At 42.8% G+C, this 13,195-nt stretch overlaps 2 protein-coding genes across 2 annotated transcripts; one reads left to right on the forward strand and one right to left on the reverse strand.

The window, feature by feature from the left end:
• Window positions 1–2,031: 2,031 nt before the first annotated feature.
• Window positions 2,032–7,846, reverse strand: Tep4 (Thioester-containing protein 4). The gene is made up of 7 exons (XM_002057576.4): window positions 7,765–7,846; window positions 6,068–6,733; window positions 5,574–6,000; window positions 5,201–5,520; window positions 4,591–5,144; window positions 2,404–4,529; window positions 2,032–2,346 (listed from the first exon to the last, which is right to left on the reverse strand). The coding sequence occupies exons 1-7, from the start codon at window positions 7,794–7,796 to the stop codon at window positions 2,107–2,109; spliced, it is 4,365 nt and encodes a 1,454-aa protein (XP_002057612.2). The 5' UTR covers window positions 7,797–7,846; the 3' UTR covers window positions 2,032–2,106.
• A 3,225-nt stretch (window positions 7,847–11,071) lies between these two features.
• LOC26531871 (protein ref(2)P) lies at window positions 11,072–12,336 on the forward strand. Its single transcript, XM_015169931.3, has 2 exons — window positions 11,072–11,362; window positions 11,730–12,336. Exons 1-2 carry the CDS (start codon window positions 11,185–11,187, stop codon window positions 12,014–12,016), a joined length of 465 nt encoding a protein of 154 aa, XP_015025417.1. The 5' UTR covers window positions 11,072–11,184; the 3' UTR covers window positions 12,017–12,336.
• Window positions 12,337–13,195: the final 859 nt, after the last annotated feature.

The following is a 13,195-nucleotide window of genomic DNA, read 5'->3' on the forward strand; positions in this document are numbered from 1 at the left end:
GGAACAGTCTCTATAAATGGTCTATTGCCTGGTCTGGTGCCTCCATGAGCCGAAGTCAAGGCCAAATAGCTCAGACATGGGATATTAAGAGTCTCCTTTTTTACTAATTATCGACAAAACGAGTCTCAACCTATTTAAATACAGAAAAATTAAAAGCTGTAAACCCAATCAAATCTAAGCTTTGCACCTTTTCGCAGGTAATTTTTATATAGCTAAGGGGAAGGATGTTAATCGAGCGAAGCTATACATGAGTAAAAAATAATAATAATATATAAATTAATAAATAATTTTAATTAAGAATATATATGAACATTGAAAAAATGAAGAAATTTGCAATAGATTTTTAGTTGTACAGGGTAGAGAAAGTGATTGGATCTCAAAGAGCTCGAGGATATTTTAGGGGGGATTGTAATAGGGAACCTTATCAAAGTTCTCGAGCCATAGCCTGACAAAAACCAGAATGCTCCTGACCTTTCTGCCCACTGTCAAAACCTGAGAGTCTATTTATTTTTTATAAATAAGAATTACATCTGGATCTGCTGAAAGCCTTCCATTTGGAACAGCTTAGATTTAACAGATGAACCTGACAGGAGGACTGAAGGCATTCAGATCGCCTTGTAACATATTATAGGAAGCCATGTAAGGATATGCCAGGCAAAGCCTTACATCATCTGCCTACAAAGGGACGTGAGATTCACGAGTGGGATTACTTAGAAGAACCTCAAGAATTATCCAGATACATTTATCACATGAGTTTCTAGCTGGAACATTTTGGATTCTGAGTTCCCAGTTTGCCTGAAATCTAGGGAAGAAAATTAACTAATAGCAAGGAGCAGCAAATGAAGTCAGTCAGCATTATTTTCATTATTTTTTGACGCTCTCAGAGGAAATATAAAAGTTAGAGTATCTGTTAGTCGTGCACTACCGACTGGAGTCTAGACTCTCGCACGCTTAGAGAGTATTTTCTGGTCCCAATGTTCCACAGTCATCATCAATTTTAGCCACTTATAAAAAATGTCTAGCACTTATTTGTTGAATTAATGATACTATTTCTATTTCGATCGCAGCCTTCGGCATTAGAAACCTTATCGTATTGCAAAATCGCACGTACTATGATAATGCTTAGACCCGGCATCGGACGGACATCGGCATTGTATTATACGCTCCCGAAACAAACATTTTATATACACATATCGGGCGATAAGGCTGCCGTATGATCAATGGAACCATGGCTTGCACTTTTTTTTTTAGCGGCAACATGAATTTACAATTTTCGGAAATAGTAAACCATATAACGTGATTTGGTCAAAGTGCGTTTGAATGTTTACAAATGGCTTAAATACGGGTTGTTTTTGGCATCTCGTATAGGGTCTTAGCCGAAATAGATATATTAATGCCAACGTACTCCAAATAATTCGCGTAAAAATCTAATATTAATTTATTTAATGAACCATAACCCATCATCAATGTTCTCAAAAAGCTTTGGAAATGATATTGAAACAATTTCCGCCAATTTACCACTGTTGCGGGTGGAATTTCTCAAATCGCTGAAACACGTGTATTCAATATATTCTCATGGAAAGCTTTGAAAATAAGTTTGAAGCAAATCGGACAATACTTAAAACTACGCCAACAAAATCTTCGAATTGCACTTTTCACCGAGAAAGCTTGAATTTTCCCAAAAATGTGAAACACGTGTCAAATGACTTTTCCTATAGATCTTCGCAAATGAATTTGAGCGCGAAACGTAACCCACCAAATCCTTGAACCACATTTTCAACAAATAGGAATGGATTTTCCATCTTAACGGGCTTCAGCTTCCCAACTCTTTCGGCTTGGACTGTGATTTGATCACCAATCAATCAGTCAGTCAGTCAGTCAGTCAGTCAGTCAGTCAGTCAGTAAGCACAAACAGTTTTGTATATAGAGAATGTGAGGCATATCCGACAACTATATCATGTTGCTCTTTAGGAAGAATCGGTCGAAAAATAAGTTTAGTATGAAAATGCCTCGTCAATAAACGATCCTTGCTTCTTATATTATAATCACAACAGTTTGTTTTTTATTCGTTTATGCATTTAGATCCAATTAATTAAAGGATTGGGTTCAACACTTGGCGGAGCATTCGTCGCCCTCACAGATATCGCAGAGCTTCGATTCGACCTGGTAATATTCCGTGGCCTTCTTGTTCGTGTCGTAGTAATCGTAGAGGACAATCGGGGCGGGTTTCTGATTGGCCACAGCATGCGTCTTGAATGCCTCGATGGGCAGGCACTTGAGTTCGCCCCTGGGCAGGCTCTCGAAGTAGATGACGACCACGGAGTCGTCGTTTTTGGTTTCCACCAGCTGCAAGAGTTTGGGATAGAGAGAGGTCTATAAAGTGTTTATTTGCTGGGAACCTACCCGGACGCGTTCGATTTCCTGAATATCCTTGAAGCTCTCCTCGTCGGCAGTGTAGCCGGACGGCAGCGAGACCTCCAATATGGCCATATTGGACGCCTTGGCCTTGCCCTCCTCCACATACTCGACGCACACGCTCAACTCCAGCTTGGCCGGCGGGGATTCGGGCTTAATAATCGCTTGAATCTTAAAGCTGGGCTTCGGTTCCTTCTCGACCACGTTGTACTGGTAGCTGATCTGCAGCAGGGCGGCGCCCGTGCCCTTGGCCTCGTAGGACAGCGATTTGGTGCCCTGGGGGAACTCGACCGTTTGCAGCAGCAAATCGTTGTCCTCCGTCAGGCTGAGCTTCTCGGTTTTTTCACGCTGGCCGTGATTGGATACGCTTACATCCCATCTGGCCGGCTCGTAGCCGGACTTTTTGGCGAACTGTATCAAGGCCTGCAGCCCGGCGACAGTATCCTGGGAGGAGGCAAAGCCACCAAAGCTGTTGCGCTGCGCCACCAGCCAGCGGATCGAGTCGAGCAGCGAGTTGGGCGTTTCCTGCTCCGATTCCAGCAGCGAGAGCAACGCATAGGAGGTGATCTCGATGTCGTGGCTCCAGATCCAGCACCACCAGCGACCACATTTGCCAGCGCGCAGCTTTTGATCATCCTCCGTCCACCAGGTGCGATCCTCCTCGTGCTTGGCCAGCGCTTTTAGTGCAGCCACATGCTTGGCGGCATTTGCGGACTTGGCTTTCTGCAGAGCATAAGTTGCCAGAGCCCGGGGCAAGAGTTGCTCGCTATCCTTCTCGTTGGAGTGGGCATCCAAGTAGGCGACAGCCTTGTCGATGGCCGTCTGGTTGGGTTTCGGTTGCTCCAGCAGGGCCAGCAGCGCGTTGGCAGTCATCGTCAGGGCCGAACGCTGTGATCCGTAGAAGAACTCGCCATGCTCCGAGAAGCTGCCGTTCTCGGCCTGGCGACTGAGCAAAAACTCATAGCCGCTCTCCAGCTGTTTCTCGTCCAGCTTGATGAGATTCCTGATCTGGCTGAAGGAGCGCAGCACATAGGCCGTCAGCCAGGTGGAGCCGTTGCGCTCCGGATCCTCGTCGCGCCACTTGCCAGGTCCAAAGGAGCTGTAGCTGCCGTCGTCGTGGCGATAGTGGAACATATGCTGGTAGCCCTGCTCCAGATTGCGCTTGATGCGGCTGTCCAATTCGGGTGTTAGCTTCTTCATGCTCTGCAGATAATCGTGCACTAGATAGTTGGGCACCAGCTTGGACATGGTCTGCTCGCCGCAGCCGCTGGGCAGATGCAGCAGCTGCTCCAGATTCTTGATGACCGGCCCCAGCAAATCTCCAACAAAGCCAAATTCAACATGCTGCGAGTCCGGCACCAGCTCCTCGGGCAGATCCAGCTCGAAGCTGTCCTTGTGCTCGTGCACATCCTTCAGGTTAACAAAGAACGCGCGATTCTTATACTGGGTCACGCCCTCGGGCACCACCTTGAGCGTCTTGTGCACCGCGTCGCCGGCCAGGGGCGAAATGGCCGTGAACTTGAGCAGAATGCTGCCAATGATTTTGGGCCGGAGCAGAAAGGATGCACCCGCTGCCGAGTTGGCGGCCACGCGCACCGTCTGCGTGCGCTTCTTTTCGCCAAGCACCTCGTTGGACACATCCACAAAATCGTACTCGTTGTCCTCGTTGTCCAGCGTCACCTCGACGTCCAGCTGCTTGGGCAGATAGTTGAACACCAGGGCGGGCACATTGATCACCTCGCCACGCTTCACGGAGTATGGCAGACGCACGGACACAAAGAACGGTTGGAATGTCTTGATCTTCAGCTGTTCATCGGTCACGCCCAGGCCCTTCTCCGGGTGCAGCGCAAATGCGGTCAGCACCCAGCTCGTAATCGTATCCGGTATAGTCCTAACCCATTTAAATATCTCCGACTGCGTACTCTCAATGTCCTCGAATAGCCAAGTCTCCACAAAGTTCTTGCGCACTGTGGGCGCAGCTGGAGGCGCTGCTCCGCCGGCTCCGGCCGCAAACAAAGCAACTTCCGGTGATCCGCCCATTGGGGCTGTGGTGCTGTAGGCTGCATCGTTTGAGACGAGTGCTGTCTTCCGCATGGCGCCGCCTGCGAAGGTCTCTGCAAATAAAATTCATGGATAGACCGAACCGAGACTTATTTGGGCACATTTTCATCTTACGTGCGTGATATTTGGGCGGCGTGCGATCGTAGAAAAAGTTGGCGTTTGTCATGGTTACGACGCCGCTGCGTTCGCCCGGATAGTAGGAGTAACCGCCCTGCCAGGGCGTGTGCGTATCGAAGCGTCCGAGTCGCCAGCCGAACGAGTCCTTGTTGATGTCGTTGTTGCTGCCCAGCAGCAGGACGCTCTGATCCACGGCCATGAGGCCGACAAAGGACTGCGGTGCCGTCTTGATCTCCAGCTCAACGTCCGCGCCGGGCTTGACCTCTTCGGGCGCCGTGACCTGGATTTGATTCTGCAGCTCGACATCCACGTGGAAGGTGTCCTCGGCATAACGGAACTCGCCATTTTCATCCACGTAGTAGACATAGATGCGGCCGTAGGGCGTGGTCAGGAACGTGGGCGTCAGACTAATATTGTAGACCTTCTGTGGCTCGCTGAGAACGACACGTTCCGTCTTAAGAACATTGCCGCGCCCAACAATATTGTAAACAAAGTAGTTGAGCGGGCGGCTGGAGTTGAGCGTCACTTGGTACTCCGTTCCGATCTTGAGACTGCAAAGTGGCACATTTGAAAAGAGTTGCTGTGTGAAAGGTTAAGCCATACGAACCTCCATTTGTCCTTGGGTCGCTGAACCTCAGCCTTGAACCATTCCTTTTCCTTCTCTTCTTCGGTCGGTGGATCAATTTTCTTTGGCTCCCTGTAGGGATAGGTCGTATACAGCTCTCGCTCCTCGCCATCGAACTGCAGCTCGATGCTGTAGTAACGCGTCAGGTTCTCCATGTCCGGCAAATCGGGCAGCACGACCTTAAAGACGGCCAAGCTGGACTCGTTGAGGCGCGTCTCGAACTCCAGGGACTTCTTTTCAATTTTCGGCAGCTCTGACTCATCCCCATATCTAGTATGGCGTATGCCCTCCGTGAACTTGGCCTGCGCTCAACGTTGAGGTCATTTTGGGTCTTATTAAAGATATCCTTACTCACCTTGACTGGCGTCTTGGTGTCCTTTAGCAGCGTGCCATCGACGAGCGTTATCTTGAAGATAATCTCGTGCTCTTTGTCCGCCACAAACGAGAAGCAGGAGCTGTAGTCCGTGCATGACATTTCGTAGCGATACGGATAGAGCTGAACGCCGCCCGTTTCGTTGAGCTTCACGCCCGTGAAGTCCTCCTCGACGGTGGCCAAAATCTGCGCATACCACGACGAGGTCTTGTACGGCAAAAAGCTGGCGAACTCCTTAACATTTATATCGAATTTCGCCTTGCCGTTGACCATGTCGGCAGTCCGTATCAGAGCGTGTCCAGGCGTATCCTTGCGCTCCGACTTGCCGTCCACATTGGTCCACGTACTCGACTCGTCCGTGTGCACATTGAGCAGAACTTTGCCGTTGACGGGCTTGCCGTAGGTGTAGCTGATGGGCAAAAGAGAGAACGGAATTGTATTCCTTGTCTGCGTAAGTCCTTGGAATAGCTACTCACTTGGCTTTGACCACAACCTGCATGTCGCCGTCCTTGACCGAGACATGCTGCGTTGCGTCCATTTTGACGGTGTACTTGGGCAGCACATACTTCTCCACCTCGAAGTAGACGCGCTCGTCCGAGTAGGCTCCGCCATGCTGCACCGACAGCGTCCATGAGCCCAACGTGGCAAACTCGGACAACTCGAATTTGCCCGTATATACTCCCGTACGGGTCTTGATGTGTTTCAGCTCCTTGATCCGATTCCTTTTGGTATCCTCGAACCAGACGACGACATCATCCCCGGCCTCACTCGGCCTTAGGTTCTCGTCCAGGAAGATGACACGGTAATTGATGGCATCGCCGGGCTTATACTTGCCCTTATCGGTTTGCAGCTTTATGTAGGGCTTAAATTCCACCCAGCTGAGCTGTGTGGAGTTCTTGAAGTCCAGTCCGGCCACGCCCTCTGCGGTTAGGTTATAGTCACCCGATTTCAGAGGAGGCAGCTTAAAGGTGACCTGCTTGAACTCATCCGGTTTGGCAAGCTCCACCGTTTGGGTCTCATTGTGCGAGGGTCCCGTAATGCCAATCTTCAACGTGACCGGCTCCTTGGTGTGATGCACTGCGACAGCCACATTGTAATCTCGATGCGAGTGTATGGTTCCCGGTCCAACGATCGTATATTGCCTGCGGCAAACAAAATGATACTTATTAATTAACATATAATCAGAATAGGTCGACAATCATTTTTTAATGTCAAAAAATACTGGGTCAACCATTAATTTGGGTTTTTTCAAATTTTAATTGAATTTGTTTATTTTAGTTATGCTTGCCCAATCGCATTTTAGATTACCAAATTTATGAATTCAGTTTAATCTACATACATAATTTTTTTTTTTTTTTTTTGATTTGATTTTATGCGTATTTTGTTTGTTTTGCCATAATCTCTTGTTTCCAAGAAAGACTTGAAGCTTTTTTATTTGAAGACGAATTTGCACAGGCCTAATGGTAAATATTCCCAGAACCTGATCTGTAGAAACCGGCTCAGCGCGCCGGTTATATAAGAAAAAGTAAACATGGAAGGAGAAATGTATGAGTACAAGGCGATATGAGCCTCCATTTAAGACAAACAAATATGTTTCAACGTTTGTTAACACTGTTAATTAAATCTTATACAACACGTAGCACTTCATTAGCGATGTAACTAATTAGCATTGGCAATGAGCAATGTATTCATCAGCCAAGATCAACTAGAAATATAAACAAATAATAAACGGGTTTTCGGTGTACACTCAAAAGTCATCTTATATATATTGATAAAACATGCAAAAGTACTTAAAAAAAAACTTTTCGAATGACAATGAGGCAACTTTTTACGACGGAACACAATATTTTTTTTCTTTGAGAAAAAGCAAGTGCTAATGAACAGTATAAATATGCTTAGCATTAGTCACAAAGTGCTAATAATTAAGTAAACCCTATCAAATGTTTTACATAAATACATATATATATAAATATAGCTGAATATATGTTATAGATGAATAAAAAGTAAAATAAAAAAAGAAACAATTATTCACGCTTGATGTCCATTGCAATTGCACTGGATAACAATACATATATATATATATATAGAAAACCAACCAATCACATTAAACTAATTTTCCCTTGAGCCCAATAATTGTACATGTATGCATATGTATGTAGTTAACAGGACTTACCCCTCCCCCTCACTCCTGACTGGTTCCGCCATTTGTAGAAGCACGAGAGCCACGCAAGAGGCGATGACAGCAGCAAAAGCGTCTGCGCGACGCATTTTGTTAACAAAAAGTGAACAAAAATAAAACGAAAAACAAAACTTTGTAAATCAATGTATATATATATATATATATAAACTTTGGTTACAATTAATTTAAAATCAATTCAAGTTGGGCTGCCAAGCGATGCCACAACCGACCGGGCTCAAAGCTTAGCTGCGACTGGTTGAGCCGGCGTCATACGGGATTTGTTATATGCACATAGCTACATATGTATGTATGTGTGTATGCTAGTATGCGAGTGCGAGTGTGTGAGTGTGTGGCATCGAAAATCTGGCCTAGCGTCGGCGTCAACGCCGACCGCAGCGTAAGCTGTACAACAACATTAAAAATAATATAAAATGCTCACTGATAATTATAATTAACAAGAAGACTATACACAGAGACATATATATACATACATACATACATACATACATACATACATACATACATACTATATATGTATGCATAACGTATACGAATGTCAACTATAGGTAAAGTCTAACAGATTAATGGACAAACAAAATAAAAAAAATATTAAAAATAAATAATAAAAAAAATCACAACACAGAGCCGGACAATTACTAAATAAATATTTTGTTTAATAATAAAATGGTAGACTGCAACAAAAAAAACCAGAAAGAAAGGCTATCTTCGGCACGCCGAAGCTCTAATACCCTTGCAGACCCAACCTTTTCATAACGCTGATAGTGCTTTGCCCGTATCTAAGAAGCACAGAGAAAATAGTTAATGCGGTGTTTTGGGCAAGATATCTTGATAAACAAAATAGATTTTTAATCAAAAATCTATTTTTGGAACGATCGTTCCTATGGCAATTTATATGTTATAGTAGTCCGATGTAAATAAGATTTTGCAAAAATGAAGGGAACATAGTGAAATCTTTAAGTGCCGTGTTTTTTCCATACAACAACTTAATATTCGACCGATCGTTCCTATGGCAGCTATATGATATAGTGTACTGATCTTAATAGGATTTTGCCCATAGAGCATAGTAAAACTAATAAATGACGAGTATTGTCAAGATATCTTGATAAACCAAAAGATTTTTAATCAAAAACCTGGTTTTCGACCGATCGTTCCTATGGCAGCTATATGATATTGTGGTCCGATCCAGCCAGTTTTCACACTTCTGCAAAGTTTCAAAATATAAGCTATTAAAATTAGAGACTAGTTCGCATAGAAACAGACAGGCGGACATGGCTATATCGACTCGGCTGTTGAATCTGATCAAGAATATATATACTTGATGGGGTCGGAGATGTCGCCTTCTATGCGTTACACATTTCACGACAAAATTATAATACCCTCTGCAAGGGTATAATAAATATAATAAAAAAATACAAATAAACTCTTGGCCGGGCGATTACTAAATTAATATTTTCTTGTATAATAAAATGTTAGATTGCAGCAAAAAAAAAAAATCATCTTTAAGTAAAATTCAAGCAAACTTTTGTCTAGTTCAAGTAAAGGAAAAAATTAAGAGCTATTAATTATAGCTTATTCATAGTAATTATTTCGATAATTTAAATCAGTTAGGAGTTTTAAGAACTGCTCAAAAAGTTCACACGTATTTGTAAGCAAACGAACTGATAATTTGAGAATTATCTTTTTGTTTCACTTTCCATTCTTATTATCATGAAATAAAAAAAAAATGTCTTATCTAAAATGTATATATATGTGTGTATATTCCCGATCAACAGGTTAGTCATTATAGTCACTTTCGTAAAAACCAAGCGCTCAGTTATAAATCTTTACAATCGGCCGGATCGGAACACCATATTATATAGCTGCTAAAATTATCCGTGTATTTTTTTTTTTTTTTTGTTAGACAAGCTATGTTAACTGTTGCCGTTACGAGTTCTCTCATGTCTGGCTTTATTATATAGATTGTGAAATTCGCCCCAAATATCTGAAAACCCGCTAGTCAGAGACTATTCTATATATAAATACTTATTTAGAAAACTAATCTGTAATAGAATTCATACACACGATTCAACAGTAATAACAGAATAAAAATATTATTCATTTTGCTTATCGCTGGAGTATCATGCAAATGGTTAATTAAATTCCTTAATTTGTTTTTGTGTTGATAAATTTAATTTCTGCTTTGTAATTAGCACTTTAATTGTCATAGGTTTAGCGTTCATTAAAGATCTAGTTTCAATCGCATGCACAAACCTATTCACGGGGTTTTCCGGTTTCACTAGACTAGCTTCATGACAAAAATGGTTTGTATGTAAAATATTTAAATATATGTGTGACTGAACACAAACAATAATAATAAATGCCGTACTTTTGGTGTCGGGGGGATGTTTGCTGTTCGCTTGACAAATATATTTATTTACGATTTACAAAATATCTTTGTTGACTTATTGGGCCTTTATTTTCGCAAGTCAAAAGCGAACTTGTTTTATTTATGAAACACTTAGCACACTAATGGACCTTGCGAACGGGAGTGTCAACGGGACTGGCCGACAATCAGCTGTTAACTGAACGATTCCCGCTGCGTTCTCTTTTGCTGTGCCGCTTCGCGTTGGGACTTTTTTTGAGTAATGACGTCATGCCGTTTTATCTATTTCACATTGCCACGCAAAACAGTCAGCTGTTAACGGAACGTTGCGCGCTTCTTCTCTCTTTCTGCTTGTTGTGTTGTGCTGCTTCGCGTGGGTACTTTTTTTTTTTCTCTGAAATGACATCATACAGTTCTATCAATTTCACACTGGCACGTAAAACAAGTAAAAGTGGCCTGGTCGGAAGTTGCCGACTTGGGGATACTCTAAGCCAACACCTTCTTATGATATAGAATACTCGTATATTCTGAAAAACACAATAGCATTAAAATTGTGGTTTTAATTAGTGCGCAAAGCAATGAGTGAGAGCGAGGCACACTCTGCACATGCATGCACACATATGCACATATGTATGTACTTGGGCTGTAAGGATTTAAAACTAACATACATATATTAAGAAAAAGCATCAGCCGCAACGACGTTGTGCGCCGAGCGAGCTGCGACTTCATACTGATCGTTCGGCTTTCGATGCTGGCGTTAGGCTTCCACTCTCAGCAGTCCTACTCTCTCTGGGCAGTGGTTTATCACGTTTCGATTATTTGGCTGTTTGACGTATCTACATACATATGTATGTATTGTATGATTAGAGAGTGTTTTGGCAAAGCCAGTATAAAAGCAGAACCTGCTACCGTGCGATTGTATACACAAAGAACGAGTGCGACCCAATAGACGACAATATAAACTAAAATTATTTAAAACGCACATTTTCGAACTTACAAATAAAATATTTAAAAAAAAAAAAGGTTTGAATATGCCTGAGGGATTCCTAAAAATCACCTACCACTATGCACCTGCTGGTTCAGCGAAGAAACTGAATATATTTGTGCCAATGCCATCCGATCAATTTGATCATTTGTATTCAGAAATTGAGAGGTACCTGTTTGAGAAGCGTGATCTGCCTGTTTGCAATTTTAGGATATATTGGATTGGTAAATAAAAATTAACTTAAGTACAATGTGTGCTAGTTACATATACATACATACTTGTATAAGCTGTATACATATACATATGTATATGTACATATGCGTACACTCATGCAATTCACAGGCACATTTTACTAGTGCGCGCACATACATTCACACACAGTCATGCATGTTTGTATGTATGCACATCGGTGCCTCCTTCCGCCCAGTATGAAAAGAAAATCTACCAAAATCAAGTGATTCATTTTGCTTATTGCATTTTTGTTGGTTAAATTTAAACTACATCACGGATATATTTCTATGAATTTCGCAATTGTTTGTAAAAAGGGAAATATTTGAACTTTTTATCTCTCTCTCTCTCTCTCTCGTTTAGATTCGGATTCTGATGAAATTGATCTCTCCAATCAACGTGACTACGTAATTTTCTTGGCAAAATGCGAGAAGAATATGCATTTGCATATTGCTATCGATGATGATCTCTCAAATTTCATTACTCATAAGGGAATAGAGTGCGATTCATGCAAGGCTTGCCCACTGATCGGTTTTCGCTACAGGTGCATGCAGTGTCCCAACTTTGATCTGTGCCAGGCCTGCGAGTCGGCACACAAGCACCCGAAGCACTTTATGGTGCGAATACCCGCCAACCAACATCGGGCCTAGATTTGTTGATGCCTGGATAACTTACTCGCGCAAACAACTAATGCACTTTGATAGGGATGCAGACGCGTGCTAGACATTCGGACCAACATCCTACATTTGCACAATGACAATAAATTCATAAAATGATCACTTGCATATTTTTCATTTCAAAGTGCAAACGACGGACAAGTGCGTTTCACCTGTTTTCATAGACTGTGTCAACAAATGACGATCTAATCAAAAAGAGCTTCAATTTATGTATTTAACGGTTTGATAAAACATTAATAACCTGCATTTAAATTTACTTGAATATGAATAAAACCAAAGCCAAAACCATAAAACCCAGCGATGCCGTTTTATTGCTCAAATCATATGGAAGAGAGAAAGCCAACGCATTTTGCAATGTCTGGCAGGGAGAATGAGGTGAGCAATGAGTGAGAGCGAGGCATACATATGTACATAAGCATTTGCGGCCTCAGCCGCAGCGCAGCCGCAGTTGTGCGCCGAGCGAAATGCGACTTCATACTGATCGTTCGGCTTTCGAGGCCGGCGTTCGGCTGCCACTCTCAGCAGTCCTACTCTCTCCGGGCATAACACAATGGTCGCTTGGGGTTTCCTCGTAGCGGCTTATCATGTTTCGATTAACGTATCTATATAATGTATGATTAGTGATATCACTCTATAAAGAAATAGGGGGCCAGAGAGTGATTTGGCAAGGCCAATATAAAAGCAGAACCTGATGCCATGCGAAGCTATATACGAAGAACGCAATGAGTGCTTGTATAAGCCCATGTGTATGTGTGTGTGTGTGTGAGTCAGCTGTATAGTATATATGCATGTGTGATATGTGTGTACATCTGTATCAAAAGCCATAAACATACACACATGCATTTCACAGGTCCATTCACACACACACATATGTATGTATGCACATTGGAGCCTCCTTCCGCCCAGTGTAATTCGCTATAGTTAATATATACACTACATGTATATAACAAGAGGTTCTAGTCGGGAGCTTCCTAAATTGAAGAAATCGAGTCAGCTAGTCAGGAATGCCCAGCTTGAGATATACTGTTTACAGTGCTGCAAACCGCAAACTGATTTGAACTTCTCATCTCTCTCGTTTAGATTCAAATTCTGATGAAATTGAGGTCTTCAATCAGAATAACTATGAAATTTTCTTGGCTAAGTGCGAGAAGA

Source organism: Drosophila virilis, chromosome 4 (genome assembly GCF_030788295.1).
Source record: "Drosophila virilis strain 15010-1051.87 chromosome 4, Dvir_AGI_RSII-ME, whole genome shotgun sequence".
Lineage (NCBI taxonomy): Eukaryota > Metazoa > Arthropoda > Insecta > Diptera > Drosophilidae > Drosophila > Drosophila virilis.